Source organism: Microtus oregoni, unplaced genomic scaffold (assembly GCF_018167655.1).
Source record: "Microtus oregoni isolate MIOR12 unplaced genomic scaffold, Mior012 000046F_ref0000063, whole genome shotgun sequence".
NCBI classification, from domain to species: Eukaryota; Metazoa; Chordata; class Mammalia; order Rodentia; family Cricetidae; genus Microtus; species Microtus oregoni.
Window position 1 is genome coordinate 10611439 of NW_024543220.1, and position 24907 is coordinate 10636345.

General features: G+C 54.9%; 6 protein-coding genes across 6 annotated transcripts in view; all 6 read right to left on the reverse strand.

Moving 5' to 3' along the window:
- LOC121435313 (H-2 class I histocompatibility antigen, Q10 alpha chain-like) overlaps window positions 1–24907 on the reverse strand; it is a 731224-nt gene that overhangs the window by 216651 nt on the left and 489666 nt on the right. The window lies entirely within an intron of this gene.
- Window positions 1–24907, reverse strand: part of LOC121435272 (H-2 class I histocompatibility antigen, Q10 alpha chain-like) — a 708503-nt gene that overhangs the window by 193606 nt on the left and 489990 nt on the right. The window lies entirely within an intron of this gene.
- LOC121435270 (H-2 class I histocompatibility antigen, Q10 alpha chain-like) overlaps window positions 1–24907 on the reverse strand; it is an 808095-nt gene that overhangs the window by 167948 nt on the left and 615240 nt on the right. The window lies entirely within an intron of this gene.
- Window positions 1–24907, reverse strand: part of LOC121435275 (H-2 class I histocompatibility antigen, Q10 alpha chain-like) — a 703994-nt gene that overhangs the window by 167948 nt on the left and 511139 nt on the right. The window lies entirely within an intron of this gene.
- On the reverse strand, window positions 17–7059 carry Ly6g5c (lymphocyte antigen 6 family member G5C). Its single transcript, XM_041635102.1, is given in 7 exon segments — window positions 17–73; window positions 2639–2809; window positions 2811–2893; window positions 4317–4337; window positions 4340–4432; window positions 6142–6199; window positions 7048–7059. Coding segments are annotated over 7 exon segments (495 nt in total).
- On the reverse strand, window positions 11285–24297 carry Abhd16a (abhydrolase domain containing 16A, phospholipase). The gene is made up of 20 exons (XM_041634451.1): window positions 24093–24297; window positions 23167–23223; window positions 22512–22578; window positions 22052–22138; window positions 19541–19626; window positions 17882–17955; window positions 17623–17745; window positions 15718–15832; window positions 15533–15634; window positions 13787–13850; window positions 13628–13677; window positions 13260–13383; window positions 12968–13072; window positions 12769–12832; window positions 12510–12566; window positions 12200–12262; window positions 12020–12096; window positions 11843–11941; window positions 11711–11757; window positions 11285–11603 (listed from the first exon to the last, which is right to left on the reverse strand). The coding sequence occupies exons 1-20, from the start codon at window positions 24222–24224 to the stop codon at window positions 11520–11522; spliced, it is 1677 nt and encodes a 558-aa protein (XP_041490385.1). The 5' UTR covers window positions 24225–24297; the 3' UTR covers window positions 11285–11519.

The following is a 24907-nucleotide window of genomic DNA, read 5'->3' on the forward strand; positions in this document are numbered from 1 at the left end:
CGTGTGCTGCATCTCCTCAGAGCCGGCTCTTTATCCTCTGGCTTCTGCTCTTCTCTAGCCCCAGTGCCAGGCTCTAGCAGGAAGGGCAGAGGGTGGGCTCCTGTGCAGGTTCCCTGGCATGGCAACCTGTCCCACCTGGCTCCACCATCCTGGTCTGTCATCTTCCCGAGTCCTCAGTTCTCCTAACTCGGGGGGCTGTTCTTAGCCTTCCAGCCATACTTCCCTCCATAATAAACCAAGACTAGGCTAACTGCCATTTAGCTCCATGTGGTGCCGGGTATTTCACCTGAGGAGAAACTCAAGCCCACATTCATGTTTATTGAACAACCTGGATCATTTCGAGAATCCCGGCACCTTGTGGTAGATGTAGCATGCTAGGGGCTGCGGCTGTTAAGTCTTCATTTTAGTATTTTGGGATTTTTTAAAGATGAGGTCTCCTGCCTATATGGGAAGTAGAAAGTATAAAAAGACAAGATCGCTTGAGTAAATTGGGAGCATGGGGACCTTGGGGGAGGACTGAAGGGGGAGGGGGGAGGCAGGGAGGGGAGCAGAGAAAAATGTAGAGCTCAATAAATATCAATTAAAAGGGGCGAATATGGTTCCACCCCCAGAGGGGAAAAAAAAGATGAGGTCTCCCCAGCACTTGGGAGGCAGAGGCAGGCGGATCTCTGTGAGTTCGAGACCAGCCTGGTCTACAAGAGCTAGTTCCAGGACAGGCTCCAAAACCACAGAGAAACCCTGTCTCGAAAAACCAAAAAAAAAAAAAAAAAAAAAAAGATGAGGTCTCCTGACCCTCCTGCCTCTGCCTTTTAAGAGCTAGGATTATCACTGATGCGATATCACACTAAATACTGAGAAGTTTTGGCTAAGCATGGTGGGGCACACCTTTAATCCCAGCGCTCAGGAGGCAGAGGCAGGCCTGGCCTACATAAGGAATTCCAGGACACCAGAGCTACACGAAAGATCCTGTCTCAAACCATAATAACTAGGGAAAATTTCCCAACACAGAGAGTGCTCATTGTGCTTACATGGTGATCGGTTGTATCCCTTCAACAGTTCAACATCAGCCAGGCTTCTAGGCATCTGTGCTCTCAGGTGAGCGAGCGTAACCAGGCTCAGCCTCCATGCTCCCCTTTTCTCCGCTGCCCCTGGAAGGCAGTGCTGGAGTCTGCGGTGGTCACCTGTGCTGGAGGTAGGCCGCCCCTGATTGAGGAGACGACGCACAGGTGTGTGTACTTGAGGACAGACGTACATAGAGATATAGAGATCTTGCCTTTATTTTGGCCTTTTGAGTAGTGGTCTCTAGGCTGGCCTTGACACAACTCGATGCTGCCTCGGCCTTTGAATACACCATGCGAGCAGCCTGTTCTGTAAACCTTCTCGGCAGAGCACAAGCTGTCGCAAACACTTGCATGACCTTGGCCAGCTTCCAGTGCTGCCTTCATGTCCCTTCCTGAGCACTCTGCCTTGGGGGAGACCCTACTCATAGCAGCCTGCTGTGGCACACTCTGTAATCCTAACCCTGGAGACTGGAGGAAGGAGAATCGGAGCTGGAGGCCAGTAAGGGGCAGTGTAGTAGATTTTGTTTGTGCCTTAACAAATAAAGCTTGCCTGAAGATCAGAGTGCAGTGCCCAGCCACTGTTAGCCATAGGGGCCAGGCAGAGGCGACACACACCTCTAATCCCAGCACTCTCAGAGTTCAAGGCCACCCTGGGCTTGATCTTGTTTAAAAGAGAAACCGTGTGGCTCGCACCTTTAATCCCAGTACCTGGGAGTCACACACACGTCTTTAATCCCAGCACTGGGGAGGTGGGGACGGGAAAGGATATGAATGGGCAGAGAGAGGAATATAAAGCAGGAAGAGATGGGTGCTGTCTGGGGATGCAGTCTGAGGATTCATAGAGACCCCTTTTGGTCTGAGCATTGGTACAGGTAAGAACTTTAGTGGTTGGCCGCTCTGCTTCTCTGATGCTCCAGGCAAGCTTTATTTGTTAGGTTATAAACAACATATCACAACAGGGTATACGCAAACACACACATATCACCCCCCTTAAAAAAGAAAATTCCACAATGTTCCAAGATTTACACTGTTCTAACTGGTCAAACTGGGAGAGAGGCTTAAGAAGGGACATTAAACCTGGGAGTTGGAAAGCAAGGCTTCCTTGTTCCCTTGGGCCTCCTGTCCCCTCCTCAGGCACCTCCTCCCTGGGTCTACCTCATTGTTTGTATCCTGTATCCTGCCAATACAGCCCCTCGCCCACACCCAGCTCCTCTCAGGATGTCTGCTAACCTAACCAACCCAACCTTCACCATATAAGGGCATCCAGGTCCTCTTCAGCTTTGTTTGTCTGGAGCCGCCGAGTTGGAGATGCCAAGGCAGGGCTGTAGAGGGGCCCAGTGATGGCAGTCTAGTCCAGCTCCCAAGGCCTTCACCTCCAGAAGAGACAAACCAAACACTTTGCGTACTAGTTTATTTTGGGAGACACGTGAGGACTTTGGACAAGAGAAGGAGCTGGGCAAAGTAAAGGTAGGAGAGTGGGGTACAGATGGAGAGGAGAGGCCAGGGTGGGGCCGAGGGGTGGGGGTGTGTGCTGCTGTGAGGGCCGGGCCCAGATGGAGATCCGGAGAGTGGGGTACAGATGGAGAGGAGAGGCCAGGATGGGGCCGAGGTGGGGGATGGGGGAGTGCTGCTGTGAGGGCCGGGCCCAGATGGAGATCCGGAGAGTGGCTCCTGCTGTCCTGGCCCATAGTCTTCCTGTTTGTCGGATTGTTACAGAAATCCAGGAAGCAGCAGATCCAAAAGCCAAACAAACACCGGAGAGGCACGGGCATGGCAATCGCTCATCTGCTCCCTGCCGTGGCAGTTGCTCACCTTGAGGTTAGAGCAGCTGCCTAGGGAAGGACCACACGTACAGAGCCCCCAAATCCATCCTCAGGCCACCTGGTTGTCCTTAGCACCCTTCTCCCCTCTCTGAACCGATGGATGGACGAGGGAATGCCCAGTGAGCCATCAGCAATGAACTTTAAAACTGTCCATGGAAAGTCCAGAGGATTTGAAGTTGTAACATCGGCTGGAGTGTGGAGTCTGTGAGTCAGGGCTTGGGGAGAAGGATGGGGAGTCCAGCATCATATGACCGTTTGGAGAAAGACACGGAGATGTATTGAAGGTTGGGCGGTTTTCTCCAGCAGAAGAGGGTAGAAGAGTGATGTGTACCTTGGCGGCGGTGGGAGGCCGGCACAAGTCCTGGGTTCCTAGCAACAGAGATGAGAGAGAGATGGAAGATGGCTCAGTGGTCGAGAATGCCTACTGCTTTTGCAGAAGACCTAGGGAGTGTGGGCTACTGAGACCCTGTCTCAAAATGCCAGATAAAATGTACACAAGCCAGGCCAGAAGGCCGAAATCCTAGCACTGGCAAGCTGAGGTTGAAGAGGATCAGTGTGAGGCTGGCCTGGGCCACACAGTGAAATATTTAAAAAAAGAGAAAACGAATCTGCACACTCCAGCCTGGCATCTGCCCACGAGTACTGCAGCAGAAGGAAGCCATGTGTCGGGAATGAAGCCAGCTTTACCCGGGAGTGTTAACCGCACTGTCCTAGCCAGGCTTTCTGGTGCAGGGGGATCACAAGTTCCAGGCCAGCCTGGCTACATCGTGTAACTTGGGACCAGAAGAAGACCCACTTCTGGAGCCTCCTCTGACTGACTCGGTCTGTTAGATTCAGTCAAGCCTTCGGATCTTTCTGCACCCGCTTTTTTCTCTCAAATAGGGAAGTAATGCCCACATCAGAGGCTACGTCAGCTCCGCACTGAGAATTTGTTAATTTAATAGAGGTAGGGGTTGGGAGGAAGAAGAGGAGGGAGGGAATGCTGTCAGCCTTCCACCCTGGACCTGAGGTGGAGACATTCAAATGTGCGCCCAGAGACGAGAAGAGCGCCTTGGTGAACCATCTGGGAGGAGGTCTGAAGCTGATGGGGAGAGCCAGGCGAGCATCTGTGATGGGAGAGCGAAGGACCAACCAAACCTCCTGCCCGAGTCTCTGCCAGCAGTAACGCTGACCACTGAGGGAAGGCCAGTGCCTCTGGAGAGCCCAGTGCCCTCTGGCTGGGCATTGCGGGAAAGTGGGAGGCAGTTGGTATGGGCTGAGGGGGAAATGGGAGCAGGAGTGGAGACAGGTGGTGGCTCTGACAGAAAGTGCTGGAATGTCTTAGGGCTGTGGGAACAGGACACAGTGTGTGGCTTGGGAGACTGGGAAGAAGCTTGTGGGGGCTGGCCCACGGTGGGAGGAGGGGTCCTGTGTGGGAGGAGGGTCTGCTTACTGTTCTTTATGTGCAGGGTGCGAGGCAGACATCTGATCCCAGAGGGCACCCCAGTTCTTTGGTCTCCAGTAGCTATTGATAGCAATGCAGGCACTTGGTTAAAAGATGTCTGTGCCCTCAGAAAAGACTGGTTTGATCTAGAGCACAGAGAGACGCCTGGTCAGAGTCCAACCGCCTCCATCCTGTGTCAACCCCACTGCTCCTGCTCCAAATCCCCAAGACTTAAATGGACCTCATTAAGAATCTTCACTCAGGCTGCAGCATGGCTCAGAGGTTAAGAGCACTGGCTGCTCTTCCAGAGGACCCCAGTTCAGTTCCCAGCACCCACACGGCAGCTCACACCTGTCTGTAACTCCAGTTCCAGGGGATCCAGCATCCACATACATACATGCAGGCAAAACACCGGTGCACATTCAATAAAGATAAACAAATTATTAATTATTAAAATAAGAATCATCACTCTCGCCAGGTTTGGTGATACTCTCGTTCAATTCTGCACTCGGGTAGGGGCCAACGATCTCTGCGATTGAAACCAGCCTGGTCTACATAGTGGCAGGCACAGCCAGGGCTTCCTAGGGATCCAATCTCCAACAAAAGACCAGACCTCTACTCTGTTATATCCCCACCCCCAAATACACGCATCCAGTTAGCATAGTTGAGAGGGATAAACTGCGCCCACCGCTGCTCCATAAACCTAATTTACATCCGCAGGTGACGCTGGCCATCACAGCCCTGCTAGATTTAGTTATTCACTGTCTGGGATTGCCACCCACTCCGGGCTCCGCATTCTTTTTTAAACATGCCGCACACAGCCTCATTAGGTCTCACTGTCAGCCTTGGCGGGTCTTCCGCTTCTCTTCTTGCCTCAGGACCCTGGGTGCTAGGGTTGTCTCCAGTGAACATGCTTTCTCCTCCTCCCTCCTCTTCTTCTTTTTAAATTTAGTTTTCTGAGAAAGTTTCTCTGTGTAGCCCTGGCTGTCCTGGAACTCCCTCTGTAGACCAGGGTGGCTTAATACTCACAGAGATCTGCCTGCCTCTGCCTCCGGAGTGCTGGGATTAAAGTTGTACACCACGGCTGAATGTGGTTTCTTACGTAATAATCAGAGGTGAAAGCAAGAGTCTATCAGGGGACGGAGAAAGTCTGTGTCCTGTAGACAGGAGAACTTAAATAGCCCCATGCTGCGTGCCTTACTCTGGTGGCCCCATCCCTGGGACAGGCTCATGTTGAAGGTTGAACTGCATGCATATGAGGTCCCCTCTTCCCCTGGCCCTTGGTCCACACCGCATGTTAAGAGCTTAGGCCCAGCAGATGGCTTAGTGTGGGGCAGAGGCTTGGCCACTAGGTGAGATAGCACTCTGAATTCCGGGTCGTTCAGCCTTCCGGATTCTGGTTCTCTCTTCTGCACGGGCCCCAGCCCTCCCCACTCTGTGTTGAAACTGCAGGAGGTCTCTTCAATATCTCCTGAAAACCGTTGCTGATCAAGCAGTGAGGCTGTCCCCAGGACTCTCCTTTGGGGTGACCAGCAGTCCATGGGCATTCCCACACCTTCCTGTGGTATCATGCCTGCCGCTTCTGGACAGAAGTGCCCAGAGTTTCTCCATCTGGCCGGCCTGGCAACCCTTCCAAACGCCCCTGCCGTAGGGGCCACATATTAGATCTCCTACATGCTTGATATTTACATTATGATTACTAACAGTATTAAAATCACAGTTATGAAGTAGCAACGAAAATAATTTTATTGTTGGGGTCACCACAACATGAGGAGCTATATTAAAGGGTTGCAGCGTTAGGAAGGCTGAGAACCACTGCTTTGGAGACTCTTGCCAAGAACCAAGTTCGTCAGGACCAGCACTAGTAAGAGACATACATGGCGTGGGTGGAACTATGGAGCTGGGGGCCTCAGAGACCCATAGGCTGCAGTGCCTGTCAGGAACAGCACAACTTCCCTCCATTGGTGGGAGACAGGCGACATTCTGAGGTGGAAAACACCACCAGAACGGCCAGTGCAGAATGTCCTCAGCCACAGCTACTCGGGGCCCTAACATCCTGGCTTGGGGAAGGAGCCCAGATGGACTGTCTGTCTGCTTCCTTTCCTGATGCAGCCCCAGGGTCTACTTTTTAAGCCAGGGTCTATGTAACTGTAGACGGTCTGTAGATCGGGCTGGCACCTCACTCACAGGGCTCTGCCTGCCACTGCCTCCCAAGCCCTGGGATTAAAGGTGCGCCCCACCATGTCCAGCAAAGTGGTTTATTTTAGCTTGTTATCCCAGGTCACAGTCCACCATGGCAGGGAAATCACAGGGACAAGAACTGTAGAGACCTGGCCGTATTGCAACCACAGTCAAGATAGAGAACAAGGAATTCCTGTGTGTATGCTGGGGCTTGCTCACTTTCTTCGTCTCCCCCACCAAGATTTGTGTGTTTGTGTCTGTCTGTCTGTCTGTATGCACACACGTGTATGTGGGTGGCCAAGAGGGTCAGAGAGGGCATCACATTTGTTGGAGCTGAAGTTTGCTCCCATCCTCATGACTGAACTCTAAGTATTGCTAACCTCTGAGCCATCTCTCCTGCCTGGCTTTTCCCATTCTGTACAGTTCAGAATCCCCTTCCTGGGGATTTCCTGTGTGTTGGGTTGATCTTCCGACTTCCATTAATGTGGCCAAGACAATCCCCACTGAGACTGTTCAGGTGATTCTAGATTTTGTTCAGGTGACAAACCAGCATGCTGACCCTTCGAGTCATTGCTTTAGGTGCTGGAGATGCAATTGTGTAGAGTCCCTGCTCTCCCTGGTGGAAGTCTAGTGGGGGGGGGACAAGGTAGCAAGCAGTGGTGGTGGGGCAGAGTGTGGGCGGAGCACCTGAGCAGTGGTGGGAAGGGCAGAGCGTGGGGGGGGGCACCTGAGCAGTGGTGGGGAGGGCAGAGCAGGGGGGGCACTGGGCAGTGGTGGAGAGGGCACAGTAGATAGAGGGACCCTGTAGATAGATGATATGAGAGAGAGGGGGCGGGAACGCTAGCTGTGTGGCTCCTTCAATGTCGGGCAGAGTCGAAACCAGGACTGAGCGCAATTCCTCGGTTCAGCCAAAAGATGGCGACATAGGGCTTGGGAAAGAGGTGAGTGCGCAGACGTTGTGAATGAATGGAGGTAGTATGTTTAGTAAAGTTTCAGACAAGTTCTCGCTCCGGAGCTCTGTGTGGCCTGCGTAGACCGGGCTGTCCTGGAACTGGTCCTCCCGCCCCAGTCTCCCTACACTGGGGTGACAGCACCGCCACGCCGAGCTCTACAGTGGGAAAACAGCGCAGGTTTTGTGTCAGACAGAACAGAACCTGAGGCCAAAAAAGCGGGGCGGGCTTGCACAAAGTGACCAGGGCCCACCCTTCTCTGCCCCGCCGGGCTCGGATAAGGGTCAGTGCGTCTGTCTGGTCTCTGCACCCACGGACTAAGTGCTCCACGGCTGACAGCGCATTGGCTCCAGGGAGGATGCAGGGTTGGCCCCGCGCAGGCGCAGCTCGGTAGGCACGAGCAGGGAGGAGCCTAAGGGTTTGGAGCAGCCAAGCTCTCAGCGCTTGAAACCGCAGACACTCTAGGTGCGCTCTGCAAGTGAGTCCTCCTCTCAGGTCCCGGGAACCCACAGCTGGACCGCTTGCTTCTTCTCCCCAGGCAGGCTGCAGACTTGAAACTTTTTTTTTTTTAAAGATTTATTTATTTATTTTGCTTACAGTGTTCTGTCTGCATGTCTGCCTGCAGGCCAGAAGAGGGCACCAGATCTCATTACAAATGGTTGTGAGCCACCATGTGGTTACTGGGAATTGAACTCAAGACCTCTGGAAGAACAATCAGTGCTCTTAACCTCCGAGCCATCTCTCCAGCCCCCGACTTGGAACTTTTTTATTTTCCACTTTAAGCCACATCGTGCCACGGGAGACACAAGCTGCTTTAGTGTACTGTCTGTCTGGAAGTTCGAGGCTGGACCCCGCAGCCCAGGCCCTCACCTACTGTCAGAACTTTCCAAGAATCGTCACATCTCAGGACTGAGGGAGAAACCCGAGGCCATGAGGGATGGGCCGGGGAGGAAGAGGGACTAAAAGAAGCTTGTGCTGTTGGAGGACCGGGGGAGTACCTGGCACCCACCGATGCAGGATACAAATGTCTGTTGAATGAGCGCAGTGTCAGAAATCAGAGGAGTTTTTTTTTGTTTGTTTGTTTGTTTTTTGTTTTTTAAGAGTTATTTTATGTATACACGTGCTCTATCAACTTTATCCAGAAGAGGGCATCAGACCCCACTATAGATGATTGTGAGCAGCCATGTGACTGCTGGGAATTGAATTCAGACCTTTGGAAGAGCGGGTGCTCTTAACCATGTAGCCATTGCTCCAGCCCCAGAGGAGTCTTGAAGAGCGCACCGGGCTGCTCTGACCCTGCCACCTGTGCTGCCTGCTCTAGGAAGGAGCTGCAAAGGCTGAATTCCCACTGTAAGGCGAGGAGGTCAGGGCTTTGGGACCAGCAGGGCAGGTGCAGCCCTGGGAAGGCTTCAAGACCGTGAGCCTTTCTTTGACGTGTGGTCTAAAGCCCTTGCTTCTTTTTAGTAATAATAATAAAAAAAATTATGGGCTGAAGAGATAGCTCAGTGGTTAAGAGCACTGGCTTCTCTTTCAGAGGACCCAGGTTCAATTCCCAGCACCCACATGGCAGCTCACGACTGTCTGTAACTCCAGTTCCAGAGGGTCTGACACCCTCACTCAGACACACATGTAGGCAAAACCACCAATGTACATAAAATAAAATCATTTTGTGTTTGGCTGTTTTGCTTAGTATGTCTCTGTACCTTGTGAAAGACAGAAGAGGGCATGGAATCTGAGACAGCTGTGAGCCACCGTGTAGGTGCTAGGAGTCCAACTCCCGGTGGTCCGGGAGCAGAGTCACCTCCCCAACTACCCACTCCTTTGTTCCTGTCAGCTGTTGGAGATGGCTGGAGAGGATCCAGGGCCCCGACGGCTCATTTCTATGACAACAGCTTCCCTGAAGGTTTTCCTGAGGTAGAAGGACTTTGCAATAGACATCATGGTGACAGTGGCAGATGACCACATCCCTTGTGGCAAGGGATACCAGAAGGTAAACAGACAGTGATGGATGGACAGGGTCTGAGGACAGGGAGGGACACTTACATAAGGGACAGGCCACAGTGACGGCCTTGGAGAGCCAGCTTCTGTTGGGGAAGTCACTCGGAGAAACCGAGCCTTTAGCTGAATGTTATAGATGCCTAGGTTCACAAGGAGGACAAATAGAGACCCAGCTTTTCGCAATGGCTGGGCCTCCACCCTCAAGGGCCGTTCACTCCAGGGCCCTTGCCTGTTTTTGACAGGTTTGGAGGAAACATGCCCCTTGTGGGTCTTGGAGAAAATCTTCATGCCACCCTGGGGACAGAGCAGGCCTATGACCTGGTCAGTAAGAAGAAGGAAAGATGTGGCCTTGTCCGAGGTCTGGGTACCTCCCCGCTTTGCTCGGGTTGTCTTTCCAAGTATCCTTCTGGAGACCAGCTCCAGGCAGGCCTCACCTGGCACCCAGAACCCAGAGCCTGTGGGGTGGGACTTCTTAGCTAACTGCCTATGTTTGCGGAGCCTTGGTGTATAGAAATGAACAGTGAGCCAGGCCACACCCTGAGATTGTGGGACATGGGGAGTAATCCGAAGTGGACTACAGCCCCTGGGTGACTCAGAGTTCACGGGGTGTGTGCCCTGCTCCCCTCCCACCTTAGATATCCAAGGGCTCCTCCTGATGTGTAAGTTCTGGGAGGTGGTGGGGTTGCAGTTCCTGACGGCTGACTAGGAAGGGAAGCTCTGTGTCCCAAGGAAGGGGAGCTAGGACTAGCGTGTCCCTTAGCGAATTTGGCCTGGAACTGCAGGGTAAGGTTCATGAGCAAACTGGCTTTGGCTTTTTTTTTTCTTTTCCTTTTTCAGGGTCTCACTAAGTAGCCCTGGCTGACCTAGAACTTGTTATGTTATGGTGCTATCAGGCTGGTCTCGAGTTCACAGAGATCTGCATGCCTCTGTCTACTGAGTGTGGGGACTAAGGGTGTGTGCCACCACGCCCTGCCAAGAGTAGCAACACTCTTGCTACACACTTCCCACTGTGTCTACCTCCCAGGGTGGGTCAGAGAGCGCATCCCCACATCCTATCATCCACCCATCGGTAGCAGCTCTGCTGTGCTGAAGCTGAGCACTCGGAGGCGAGGGCCACCTCCTCCTCACCCCAAACCTGTCATGTCACCCTCATTCTCAGCCCTCCGCTGTGTTAGGATTCAGCACACTGTCAACTGTCCCCGAGCTGCCTGATGGCCTCTGCCATGGTCAGAAGTGGTACCCTGGGATCAGAGGCCACACAGGATCACCCCAAGACTAACCAGCACAAAATGCTGAGGCCTTTGCTAACCACCGTTGTTGAAAACAATGGCCCCAAGTGGAGGAGCTGGGGTTACTTCACCTGAAGAGAGGTTTCCAAGGGAAGGAGGCCAGGACAGGATGACAGGACTTGGCACCTGGCCCCGGCTCCCCACTGGCCCTGTTTGCTGGACAGGGTTAGGTTTGCTGCAGGGTCACTCCCTGTCCCTTGCAGAGACAGCAAGAGCTGAGCAACAAAAGGGGGGAGAGGGACAGGTCCCTTAAGGAGAAAAGCTAAGCAGGCAAAACTGTCCCCTACAGACTGCTGTTGTCAATCAGGGCCACCTCTCAGGCCAGGGCAAGGCCTGGGGAGGCCATGAGAGCCGGGGCGCTCTATGCATACATTGGGCACAGTGCTGAAATGGTCTGCATTGGACTGGAGACCGAGTTCATGATGGCTGTGGCAGAGACAGAGTTAAACTGGCCCGAGTGGAGTTTCCCAAAGTCTCACCCTCTGGGGCTTCTGCTCCCCCTACCCTAGCCACTAGTTGCCTGGACATCTGGAAAAAAAACCTCACAATCAGCCAGATAGTAGAAAAAATACCTTTTTATTAATTATTAGGAATAAATCATTCATTTAATGCAGGGTGTGTGCTGGGGAGCGCTAGTGCGTCCATGTGGATGAGGGGAACGTGCAAGAGGACAGTGGTCAGAGGGGCAGCCCCACTGCCCAGACTATAAACAGCAACACCAATAGAGAGAATCACAAAACGTCCCCTCATGTCTCCTCCCATCTCGTCTTTCCAGAAGAGTCTAAATGTGGTCCCTAGAGGTGCCAGGGCATCTGGAAGTGCTGGGCTGGGAGTGGGGTGCAGTGCGTGGCTTCAAAGTTGTGCAGATGTTTCCGGGCCTGGAGAAAGGCAGAGTGGGTGATGTGAGCACCTTCCCGAGCCCATGCCTCAGCCCTGCATAAGCCCCCTCCACAGGACCTTCCCCTCACCCCACTCCCGAGCTCACCAGAAACAGCGCCAGCTGCCTCCGCCCATCCGCACTCATGTCCTCCCCTGCAGAGAAGAGGCCCTCAAATCTGCTGTCTGGGATCCAGGATCCGTCCCCCTCTTCACACCCCACCACGCGGGTCCTCCTTACCCACACTCCAGGGGAAGTCGGGCCCATGCTCTGCCTGGTAGGAGCGGAGCACCGACAGACACCAGTCCTCCTCCACCTCCCACCGACTGTAAACGGAAGCTGCCCAGGGAGAAAGAAGAGTGTCCATCAACAACCTCCTTACCAGGCCCTGCCACCAGCCCACCTCAGGTGCCTCACCTTCCTCCAGCTGGGTCGAGGCCTCCAACCACTGCCTCACAGCTCGGAGCCCCTCCTCCACCATCACTCGAGGGTACCTGGGAGGGACAGGATGGGATGGAACCACTGCACTGCTCAGCCCTCACCCCACTTCTTCCCTGTGCTGCTGTTGGCCTAGCTGTGCACATCCCCAGCTCTCACCGGAACTGCAGGAGCTTCAGCAGGAGGTCATTGCCTCTGTTGGACATGATGTCCTCAGGAACCCTGGGGGCAGCCAGAGATACCCTGGTTAGAGGGGTTGGGCAGGGAGAGTCTCCAGACCTGGGTACATGGTAGGCATAGGTGGAAGGAGCCCGGGCACTCACGTGGTGTGCGCAAACCTGTGTGTTTGTGTGTGTGTGCGTGTGTGTGGAGCCGGGGCAATCACGTGGCATGTGTGTGCGTGTGTGTGTGTGTGGAGCCGGAGCAATCACGTGGTGCGTGTGCATGTGTGTGGAGCCAGGGCACTCACGTGGTGGTGATGATCTCATCCTTGGTTCTGCGGATCAGCAGCACAGGGCCCTGGAACCTTCGGAACAGAGCAGCAAGAAGGAGAGCTCAGAGAGAGCCAGGCCACCACTGGAGGCAGGAGGGTGCAGGCTCAGACTGGCCCTGGGGAAGCCCCCTGTGGAGCCAGGCTTAACCTGTCATTGCCAGATTGTGAGTGAGCAGACTCAGGGTCTCAAAGGGCCTGGGGAAGGGTGGCCAGCTAAGGCGACGGCCGCTCTCACCTACACAGCTGCTCCGAGTTGTTGAGGTTGAGGTGCTGCCTCACAGTCCTGGTCACCAGGACTCCTGGGGGGACACGGTGAGAGGGGCAGAGATGAAGACCTTGTCCACCCCCCACCCCCTGTCCACTGGACAGGACCTAGTTGGAAGAGCCCAGAGCTGGCCACCCCTTCCCCAGAACAAGCAGGGAGCTGCACTCACTCCAGCTGTCGGGCATGACCTTCAGGGCCAAGGGCACCAAGTCATCAAAGGAGGCGTCCAGGATAACAGCACTGATGTCTGGGTAGGACATGGCTGCCCACGTGGCTAGCAGAACAAGAAGGGGGTGGCTCAGAAGTGCAAGCAGGCACCTTTCCTTTAGGTCCCTCTTACCACTTCAACCTCTTTCTCTGGAAGCCGCTTCCCCCTTTGGGAGCTACCAATGCCTGTGCCCACATCTCCTAGGCAGGGACAAGAATCTGTGTTGGGTGGGACGAGCAGGGGTGGCAGGTACCAGTAAAGCCTCCGATGGACCAGGCGTAGATGACAATATCCTGGGGCTGGAAGCCCAGGCGGTGGATGGCAAACTGAACTACCACATCCATGGCATTGGCCTCATTTTGTGGGAATGGTACCCCCTGCAGGAAGATGGGCAGAAGCAGGGCGGGGTCAGCCTGAGGATAGCTCACCTAGTGTGGACCCTTCTTGCAGCCACCCTGTAACACAGAGACAATGGGACCCACTGTGCCCCTCTGCCTGTCGGCGTCCCCAGCACCCAGGTCACACGTGGAAGGCCCTGCAGAAACAGGCACCAGTTTCCTTCCTCCCATGGCTGAGCAGAGGAAGACACGCACGACTGACGGGTTCCGGACAGGGTCTCACCGTGCTTCCAGCAAAACCGGGGTGATTCCAGCCCAGGACGGAGTAGCCAGCTGTAACACAGGGAGGAGGTGAGGCTGTGTGACCCTGTGGGGAAGGGCAGGTGGGCAAGCATGGCGAAGCCACCGCAGTGCCAGGGAGGAACATGAACCAAGGGCCTACCTTCCAGGGGTGTGGAGACACAGCCCACCTCATAGAAGCCCGCATTTCCTTCACAGCAGATCACCTGGGGAGGAAGAGGAGGAGGGCTGGGAGGGTGCTGGGGTGGGCAGTCTGTGCAGCAGAGCCTCAGGAGACCATCAGACCATCCAGGCTGAGCTCAGGCCACTAGGGAGGCCTCTAACAGGACGGGATGAGGGGGCTTGGGGACAGCTGGGGGTGGACCCAGAGCCCATGCCCTAGGGCCTATGATTCTCTGAGGTGAGCAGACAGCTTTTCTGCTCGCTGCGCCAAGCTGAAGCTCAGAGATAGTGACAGCCAGGAGAGCCCAAACCTTGGACTCCTGCAGTCTTTCCAGGCCAGGGCCACCTTAAGGACACAGAACACTGGGGCCTGGCCACCCAGGTCAGGTTCCAGCACTGCTCACGAGCTGCGAGGCTGGCAGCCGCTCTGCGGACGCGTCCCTCACCCACAGAGTGAGCTCACACAGTCCCACCTCACAGGCAGTGAGCATGTGGCAAACGAGTTTTGTTTTGTTTTTCAAGATAGGTTTCTCTGAAACAGTCCTGGCTGTCCTGGAACTAGCTCTTGCAGACCAGGCTGGCCTCAAATTCAGAGATCCGCCTGCCTCTGCCTCCCAAGTGCTAGGATTAAAGACGTGTGCCACCTTTCTGTTTTCTTGAGGCAGAATCTTGCTAGGTAGTTCAGGCTGGCCTGACGTCCTGGGCGCTGAGACCCAGCCTGCACCACCACCCATCTACTGTCTGTTGTTGCGGGGCCTCGGGGTCTTCTGTGTCCCGGACAGGCCTTGAACTCAGTATGTGGCAGATCCTCTGCCTCCTCAGTGCTGGGTGACAGGGTCGCCATGCCAGGCTTTGTGTGTGCTTCCTGCACACTGGGCTCCCTGCATCCCGAGCTCAGACAGTCCTTTCCTCTGTCCGTTTCTGGTGCTGGTGACTGAACTCGGGAGGGGGAACTGCGCACACTACAGTTCTGCGTCCCTATGAGGCTCTAATCTGTGAACTTTTACTTCTTTTTTGAGACACAGGCTGGCTGCAACTCACCGTGTAGCCAAGGATGAGACCTTAAACTTGTGTGCGTGAGTGCTCGTGTGCACACTCGTGTGTGCGCACATGTGTGTGCTCTACAGCTCTGCTGTCACTCCGCCTGTGCTGTTTGGGGCTGCACTGCACATGCTCTACACGCGCTCTGGCGACCAGATCAGGTCCTCGTGCTTGCACGGCAAACATCAGCCACTGAACCATCAACACAGCCCTGGCCTTGAGCCCCAGATCCCCTTGCCTCCACTCCTGAGTGCTGGGGTTGCAGCCATGCACCCCATTCTCAGTGTACGTGGGACTGAGCATGAAAGCTAAGCAAGTGCTAACTGAGAAACCCCAACTCCATGTCCTCCTCCTGCTCCTCTCAGAGCTACCTATGGAGGGGTCCTGGGGGGAGCTGGAAGACGGCATTATTCTTTTTCTTTTTTTTTTCTGAGACAAGAGTTTGTGTTTCCCTAGCTGCCCTGGAATTCCCTCTGTAGACCAGGCTGGTCTTGAACTCAGAGATCCACCTGCCTCTGTCCTCCGAGGCTGGGATAAAGTCATGCACCACCACCGCCCAGTAGTTTTTGTTTTGTTTTGGATGACATTATTCCTAACCGAGGTTCCACAGCAAAGGCTCTGTGGCACCAGGGCCCTAGACTCTACTGCCCCCTACCACCCCCTTTTGCTCCCTGCCCCTTCTCACCAGCTTCTGCCCCTGGGGCTCAGCTGTCCCCCGCCGGTCCACAAACATGGTGTCAATCTCGTTACCATCGCAGGCCAGCAGTTTTGCCCGGCGCCCATTATACTGAGCAAGGGATGCAAAAAACAGGTCATGAGGGCAGGAGCGCATCCCTAGGGTGGCAGGGCGAGCAGCGGGTGGAGTCTCACCTCTTCCACCAGGCGGGCCTGGCCCTGCAGCAGCACAGGCATGAGCGCCTTCTGGAGCAGGTACACAGAGCCCGGGTACAGCATCCGGCGCCCCAGCGTGTGCGCCACCAGGTAGCTGTGGGGACACGGGTAGTGAGGCCAGGCCAGCACGGCCCAGGGACTGATCTCAGCACCTGCAGTCAAACTCCAGGGCATGCTAACCTTGCCCACTGTCAGCCCTCGATGAAACCGTGCAAGTCGGTGTTTCCCAACCTTCTCTATAAGATATCCATTTTAGGGTTTCAGGAATGCAGACCATACATAGCTTAGTGGCAGAGGGCTTGCCTAGCACGTGTGAGCCCCTGCGTTTGGGTCCCAGCTATGAAAACACCAAAAACATTTTCTATTGTGGCCCAGTACGATACAAATGCACAGATGCCCCCAGACTTATGTCAGGTTATGTCCTGAAAAACCATCATAAGTTGGAAATAACAGAGGCCTCAAGAGCACTTGGCCCCCACAGCCGACTGAACATGACGGTGGAGCCGCCCACACCAGTGGAAAGCACCCCGGCTGAGGAGGGAGTGACTCAGGCCCGGCGTGGCATCACAGACCACGCTACCCATTGCTAGGCAGGGAACGAATCCAAAACTCAAAAGCTAAACTATAGCAAACTGGGGACTGCTTGGATATGACCCCGAGAGTTTTACGAGACAATTTCTAGGTACAACACATAAGTGCAGTTCTCAAATATAATTCTGTTAATGCATAAAAATACACCTTATTAAAGGTTCTCAAGGGCCAGCAAGATGGCTCACTGGGTAGAGGGATTTGCTAACAGGCATTCAATGCTGGGGCCCCACACGGTAGGAGGGCCCCACACATACATACATGAACGTGTTTCAAAGTTTTAGTCCTCAAGTAGGACCGGGTGACTGCTGCTCAGTGGCCGAGCACTGGCCTAGTGTGGTCCTACCCCAGCACCACTCAAAACAACACAAGCGGCGGCCTGTGGCTCACCACAGTGACCTCCAGACACAGAGCCAGGCACAGCAACACACCTGTGTTCCCAGCCCTCGGGAGGACCGGGACTCAGGACCAGCCTGGGCGACACTCCTGTCAGAGCAGACACCCGGCTGTTATGTTCATGGTGATAATACCTGCCACACAGGAGCTGCCCAAGGAGAGTACCCCTACCATGTGTGTGGACTCCCACGGTAGGTAAGATGCGGTGGGCATGTAGCCACTTCCGGCTAAGCCGAGCACATCACTGCGCCACCCTGCCAACATCCCCTCAGAAATTTTTCTCAGGTCAGGTTTCAACAGCCAAAGAGAAGTCACACCCCCTTCCTCAGCATCCTAGAGCCTGGGGCTCACTCCCAACACCTCCTGCTCTGTGAGACTGAGCACTCAGAGGGGGTGTGTGTGTGTGTGTGTGTGTGTGTGTGGTCTCTGTCAGTCTGCCACAGCTGGTCTGAAACCGCCAGTTCCCACCACACCACTGAGCCCTCTGGCTTTGCTCTGCCCACAGGCAGGCAGGGAAAGTGGCTGCCATTCCCAGTGTTACCAGTCCATCTAACAATTCCAGTGAGGTAGGCACTCAGATGAAGAAACTGAGGCACAGTGGGAGCCAAGATGGGGAGTCGAGCAGCAGGGCCAGGACAACTGTACAGTGGCACCCTAGAGCCTGTCCAGGAAAAGCAAGGAGTCTTGTCTTCACTGAGGGGCCTGCTGCTCCTCCAGCTGCTAGGAGCTTTGCATCAGTAGACCTGCAGCATCCTGGTTCTTCAAGTGCTCCCCAAAGAAGCCTGGGCCTCACAGAGCCCCCCTCCCCCCGCATGAGACACACAGCACGAGGCCCTAAAGTCAGAGTCCAGGGGCCCTGCCTACATCCCCTCTCCCAGCTGCCTCCCCCCCACTTCCTACCTGGTAATCTGGCAGGGCAGCTTCTTGACCCTGTTGAGGAATGTGTCTGCTGTTCCCCGGTGCAGAGGCTCTGGGCGGAGCAGGGCCACGCCCCTGCGGGAATGGCCACCTCGGGACCCCTTGCTGAGGAAGGGAACAAGGAAGAAAACAGGGTGAGGAAGAGCAGGCTAGACCGAAGATGTCTGGGGGATGCGGGAGGGATGAGGACAGGGTTTCGAGGCAGGGCCAGTGGGGAAGAGCTGAATAACTGGAGCCTCACCGGCTGCTGGGCTCCTCCCAGTGGAAGTCGACTGGCCAGCTCCTGAAGTCGAAGTTATAGTTGGCCAGCTGCCTCTGCGGTGGGCACAGAAAGGAGAAGAACGGACAAGTGAGAGCTGAAGGGAGGCCCAGCAGTCACCCTCGACACCCTTATCGGGCAGGGACAGTGAGCGGAGGTCAGGGCCTTCTCACTTCTATGACCACAATACTGGGAGCAGGCAGCTGCCTCCCCGGCCAGCTCATCGTCCATCTCTACAACTCTTAACCCTGCTCCTGAAAATCTAAGGCTGGGGTAGGGTGCTTGCTTAGCATTCATGATGCCCTAAGTTCAATTCCCAAAGCCACCCAAACACTGAAAAAGCCAGGAACAACAGCATTGTGTCTACAATCCCAACATTCCAAAGCTGGGGACCAGCCGGGGACGTACAGGGAGTTTAAAGCTAGCCTGGGATGTGGAGTGAGATTCTATTTCATGGTAGCATATGTTGTGACCTCACCCAAGAGGCAAGAGGATCACTGGAAATACCAGGGCAGCCTGGGCTACATAGCATGACCCTGTCTTCAAAAAAAAAATAAATAAACAAAAATAAAAAAACCACCACAGAAATATCTAAGGCTGACCCACCCTAAGGGTGATGCTTCTGTGCAAAGATGGGGAGGATGAGGGCTGCTGGCTGCCGAGTCATCCTCCCTACCTGGTCTACAGAGCAAGCTGCAGCACAGACGGGGTTACACAGAGAAGCTGTGTCTTGGGAGACTCCCCCAGCCAAATAAACTGATGGTCCCACGGCTGAGAGGACAGTCACACCCACAGTGGGCTCCCCCGTGTGCACAGCCATCTCACTCCCCAGCCATGGTGTCCAGAGGCCAGCACTACCTCTGCCTGCGTCCCCCTACTGCACTGGGCCACGCGCTGTGGGCAGTGGGGCTGCGTCTTCATAATCCACTGTCCTCCCCCATACCCAGAGCTCCATGGTCTCTATTTTGAGGATTATTTTTTATTTTTGCCACAGAAATGCTTCTGACATTTTCAAAAATAACTTGACTAAGAAAGAGCAATGGAAAAAAATATACAAAAATGTAAATGAGAAAACAGGACGAGCAAAGCGCATCCCAGCCAGGCTTGGCCGGACAGGTCGCACCCTGACACAGGTCACTGACAGGTCACGAGCCTCTTGGTCTTACTCCTCCAGGCTGGAGTAATGACCTCATTGTACATCTGAGGAAAGAGAGGCCAAGAAGCAGATGACTGGGAAGGGCGTGTGCAGCATGCCTGACCCCTCTGCAGCAGGAAGTCGCTTTATGAGGCCCCAAAGCCCATCCCAAAGACAGTCACTCCAGCAACAGCAGGCCTGGCACAGTTTAAAGGATGCGGTGCCCTGCGGGCACGGGAGTGCACACACCTGCCCAATTCAGTCTATCCCAAAGCCAGTGTGGTGCTCAAGGCACACAGTGAGGTATACAGAGAACTGAGCCGCTGGGACAGAGGGCTCCTCTTCTTGGGGACACTGCGGGCATCTATTCTGAGACAATTCTTGAGCGTGGAAGTGGAGAGGGAGCGGAATGTTCCAGCCGACTATCCATGAGACGCTCAGAAAGGTAGAGACCCAGCAGAAGCTGGTGCCTGGAGCTCGGGGAGGCGGGGCAGCAGGACCCTCACCTTGTTTTCTACAGACTGGTTCCGATGTGTGGCTTCCAAGATGGTGATGAACTGCCGGTACTGGGGGTTGGTCCAGCGGCCGATGCCTGGACAGAGAGGACAGAAAACGTATTAGGTGAACTGGGAAGCCAGATATCAAGGAATTAAGAGATGAATTGGAAATGGGCAAGGAGGCCCTGTAAGGAGAAAGAAGCAGAAGGAATCAAGGGCCTCTCACGTGGGGACACAGCTGCAGGAGTCTTCTCCTGAGAGTCTCATTATTTTATATTGTGTGTGCGTGTGTTTGAGTGGTGGGCATGCAAGTGCCACAGTGGGAATGCGTAGACGCGGGGACAGCGTCAGGACTCTGTTCCCACTGTGGGATCTGGGGACTGAACTCAAGTCTCCAGATTTGTGCAGCCAGAGCTTTTACCCGCTACGCCATTTCACCAGCCCTTCTGTTCGTCTATGTTTTGCTTTGCTTTTTCTTCTGAGACATGGTCACGCTGTGTAGCTCTAGCTGGCCTGGAACTCACTATGCCATAAGTTCTGGCTTTGACTCTCCCACGTCCTGAGATTCCCGGCATCCATCACATACCGGACACTTCAGTTCATTTCTTTTGTTTTGTTTTGGAAACAGGGTTTACTCTGTGCCCAGGTGGCCTGCAATTCAGAACACAGGCCAGGATGACCTAGAGCTCTCAGCTACTCTCCTGCCTCAGCCTCCCAGACGCTAGGGCCTGGCAGTTTCTGTCTTTGTAAACCAGCAAGTCTCCCTAGCAGAGCTGTCAAAGCCCTGCAACCTCACTACTCCTGTGCTAACCCTGTTTCTTCCGGTCCTCTCCAGGGGGTCCCCAGCTTGCTTCTGCAGGCTCCTAACCCCCTGCCCATGGTGCCAAGGCCTTGCTCACAACTACTTCCCCACCCTCATTCCCTGCGTTTGCCCCACTGACCCTTCCTGCCTCTCGGGGGCCCCTTTTCACTTGCTCCTGACCCATCCTTGTCCCCTCCAATTCCTGGAGCTTCTGCTGGCTTCCTTTCTCTTCCCGAAGGCAGCTGGCCTCAGTGGTGATGCCTCTCCTCACTCCTGTAGGGTGGAGGCCTGAGCTCTACATTTTCCCCACTCGGACCTGGCCAGTGCTGTGTGCTAGGGATCATCCTACCCACGGAGACAGGCAGGCAGACAGACACAGCTCCTAGTCCTGAGGTGGGTGAGGCGGGGAAAAGACAACAAACCAGCCAATGGGAGGCTGCCAGAGGGCAAGCGCTACAAGGAAAGCAAAACTGAGCTCCTCGGCATCCACACAACATTGAGAAGAGTTCGTGCGGAGTGCCATTTATATCAAGATAGGTAAATGCAGCCGGGTGTGGTGGGGTACACCTAGAATCCTGGGCTATCCACAGACAACATACAGCTTTATTGTTGGTTGTTTTCTGAGACAGGGTTTCCCTGTGTACCCCTGGCTGTCCTCGACTCAGAGATCTTCCTGCCTCTGCCTCCCAAGCGCTGGGATTAGGGGCATGCGCCACCACCGCCCGGCAGAATTCAGTTAAAAATACAAATAAGAGCTGGAGAGATGGCTCAGTGGCGAAAGCTCCTCTTGCTCCTCCAGAGGACACAGGTTCACCCCCAGCACCTGTTACATCAGGTGGCTCACAAAGGCCTGTATCTCCAGTTCCCGGCTATCTGACACCTGCTGGCCTCCAAGAGAATCCACACACGTGATACACAAAGGCAAATCAGGCCCACACGCCCACATTGATAAAAAGTGCATAAACAAATCCTTTTTTAAAAATGCAAAGTACTGAGCTAGAAAGATGGCTCAGCAGTGAAGAGCACACACTGCTCTCCCAGACGGCCCAAATTTGGTTCCGAGCACCCACATCAGGTGGCTACAACCAACCGCCTGTGTCTCCAGCTCCAGGGTCACCTGATTCCGTTGGCCTCTTCAGGCACCTGCACTCATGCTCACAGACCTAAATACAGACCTACACACACACAGAGGCACAATTTTAAAAATGAGTAAAAAATACAAAAACAAAAACCAAACCAGAGCCATCTCCCACCAGGAATCTCCGCAGCCTGTACTGCCCCTGGCAGTCTTTGAGAGGACCACACGTGTGTGTCTTCTGGGTCTCATCACATATGCACGTGTTCTGACCTTTGCTTACATACTTATTCACTGACTGAGGTAGAAACCCCCCAAGCAGCCCGGGCTGGCCCAGGTAGCCTAGGCTGGCCGGGAACTCATCGACCTCCGCCTCACTCTGAGCCAAGCACTGGGATTAGAGGAGGCAGCTCATGCTTCTTCTGAGCCTTGTGTAAGTGGAAACTTAATGCGGTCCACCTGACGGCGTCTCTGTGACTGCACAGCGCCTGCATGTTCGGCTGCACCGCCGGGGAGCTCTACGCAGCCCTGGTGCGGCGCCAGCTCACGATGGTTTAGGTGGTTATCACGTACGGGATGTATGGTGTGAGCCACTTGAAGTGAGATTATTTTCAGCTATTCCCTGCAGGTCCTCTGCACCCACCTCGGAGGCAGGCCACCCCTGCCAGCAGAAGCAGCAATGTCCCGGCATAGTGAGAAAACGGCACCACTTTGGACAAACTCAAGTAACCTGGGAGGAAGAGAGACGACATGAGGCTCCCACCAGCCTCTCAGCAACCCTCCCAGTGGGCCCACAGCTCTATCCGAGACCCTCTCTCTGGGTTAACCATGCTCTTGGAGCAGCGGTTCTCAACCTGGGGGCTGCGAACCCCTTGGCAAACCTGTCTCCAAAAATATTTACGTGATGCGTCATAACGGTAGCAGAATTAGTTATGAAGTAGCAACAAAAATGTTATGGTTGGGGGTCACCACACATGAGGAACTGTATTAAAGGGTCACGGGGTTAGGAAGGTTGAGAACCACTGACTCAGGGGGAAAAGACTCCTGGCGGAAGAGGAAGTCCTGCCAGCGACCTGCCCGCTTCCTCCCCGCCGCACACTGACCTTTCCTGTATAAGTAGAAGAAGGCGAAGGGAGAGGAGTAATAAGAGATGGACCAGAAGACCGAAGCCTGCAGCAGAGACGGAGACAGGCAATCAACATGCCAGTGCGCACGCTGTCCTGCCTCCCAGGCCTGGGCTCTCAGACAGGGGATCCTGGAGCCACACACTCAACTGCTCTGCTCCTGACTTCATGCACACAGTAGGGTCACAAACATCTGTTGCCAGGTCGTGCGTCAGAGCTCAAGGGAGGCTGACACAGTTTCGTCACACTGGAGACACCAGCCTCTCTGTCTACTCAGTTAATCAAGCCTTCGTAGTTGGCCCCACTCAAGACAGCCCTAGGCTCTGTCACCATAGGAACGCTGCCAGAGGGAACAGCTGCCTCTGTAGCCAAAGAGGTTAGTTGCCAAGAGGACAGGTCACTGGGGACTGCAGGCTCAGAGATCTGCACAGGATCCCAAGAGTGAACGTGTCATCCTCAGGGCTCAACCAGCTCCAACAGAGGGAGTCCCCGAGAGGGAGTGCCAACTGTATGCACTAGGGGTGGGCTGGTGCGTATGCATTAGTGAGTTCTTCTGCACAGAGCTCAGAGCACCCCCACCTCCCAGGCTGGGCCTGACAAGAGCCACCAAGTCGCAGATGTGGAACTGACTTACCAGTGCCAGGACGCTGTCAGCATGCTTCTCCAGGGCACGGGGCTGATAATAGGTATCCTGCCAAAACAGACGGCCTGTTAGGGACCCTGCCAGCTGACAAGCCTTCCTCCCACCCAGAAGCCCTAATGTCCTAGCGTGTACCACCTGGCTCCAGCCTCCCTGGCCACTTCTCCTGGGACACTCCTGCCCTCTCTACTGACCCTGAGTCTGACTTCTCACCTCTGACCCTGACTGGGAAGCAAAAGTGAAAGCAGCATTTGGGAGACTGGCTCTTTTCTTTTCCCCTCCAAAACCAGGATATAAACATGATTGGGTATATGCGGGAAGAGGGTTGGGAGTAGATATGAAAGACTCCATGACGATTCTGGGAGGGAAGGAATAGTATTTGGCATCAGGGAAGAATGTAACGAGGTGTGGGCACTTTGGAAAGACTCCTCCTAAACACAATCTGCAGCCAATGAAAAGGGAAGAGAAGATTCGCAGGGCAGGCTACCACCACCTGCGGCTGTCGCGAAAGCGACGACCCTGGTCTTCAGGCTAGGCTTGTGGGTTCGTGCTGCACAAGTGGAGACATGACATGGGGAAGTCATTTTCAAACTGAAAAGTCAGGTTAGAGAGAAAGTCTGTAACACAGCCTAGGGGAGGAAGACTTCGGGAGGAGACGGGCAAAAGCCGACTCCGGACTCAACTGGGACCAGCCGCGAACCGGGGAACGCGAAGGGGGAAGCGGGCGCAAGCGCTGAGAGCGAGCGAGAGAGGCGGCGGCAGGCCCGGCGTGACTGCGAGCGGGGAAGCGCCCACAGGCGGACTGCGCGACCGCTTGACAAGCGGCCTCCCCCGCCGCCGACAGTGGACGCGTCCGGGCAGCGAGGGGCCGGCGCGGCGGGGACCGTACCACGTCCTCAGCCGGGGGGGACGCGACTCACCCAGGAGCTGGAGGAGGGGGCGGGGACGGCGGTGGGCGTCTCGGGGACGCTAGACGCGGCCCGATCCGTGTCCCTCTCCCGGTAGATCTTGTAGAGCCGGGGGCCGAGGACGCAGCTCAGCAGCTTCGCCATGGCCCGGCTCGGGCCGCTGTGCCTCGGCCTCAGGTCCCCGGCGGCCCCGCCCTCGGCCTCAGAGGCCCTGCGTGCGTGCGTGCGTGTGCGTGACGTCAGCACGTACCGGCTCTTCCCCGTGGCCGGGTCCGGCCTGGCGTTCTCGCCGCGAGAGGAGGGTTCCGCGCAGTTGGACCTAAGGTGCTGCGCCGTGCAGGCGTTGGTCAGAAGCATTCTGGACGTCGAGGGTTAAAACAAACAAACAAATCCCGGCGTGTTTAAATCTTTTTTTTTTTTCTCCTAACCCTTAATGTCAGCATGCTCTGGAACGATCGCTGGCTGAAAGTAGGAGCATTTGACAAGAACTTCAAGAAGAGTCTAGCTATGGGTCTCTGAGTTCCAAGCCACCCTGGTCTACGCAGAGAGTTCCAGGCCAGTCTATATAGAGAGACCCTGTCTCAAAGTGCTAGGATTAGACTATGTTTCACCATGTTCAAATTTTAAAAGTGTGTGTGTGTGTGTATCCACATATGCATACAGCCTTCATGTCCTAGAGTCTTGGATTAATGGCACCCGCAAAGGAGATTTCAAGGCAGCCCAGTATGGACTCCACCCTGTGGCTGTTAGTGGTTGTGCAGGTGTGTGATGAAAAGAAGCAGGCAGCACTCTTCTTTGGCTTCTGCATCAGTTCCTGCCTCCAGGTT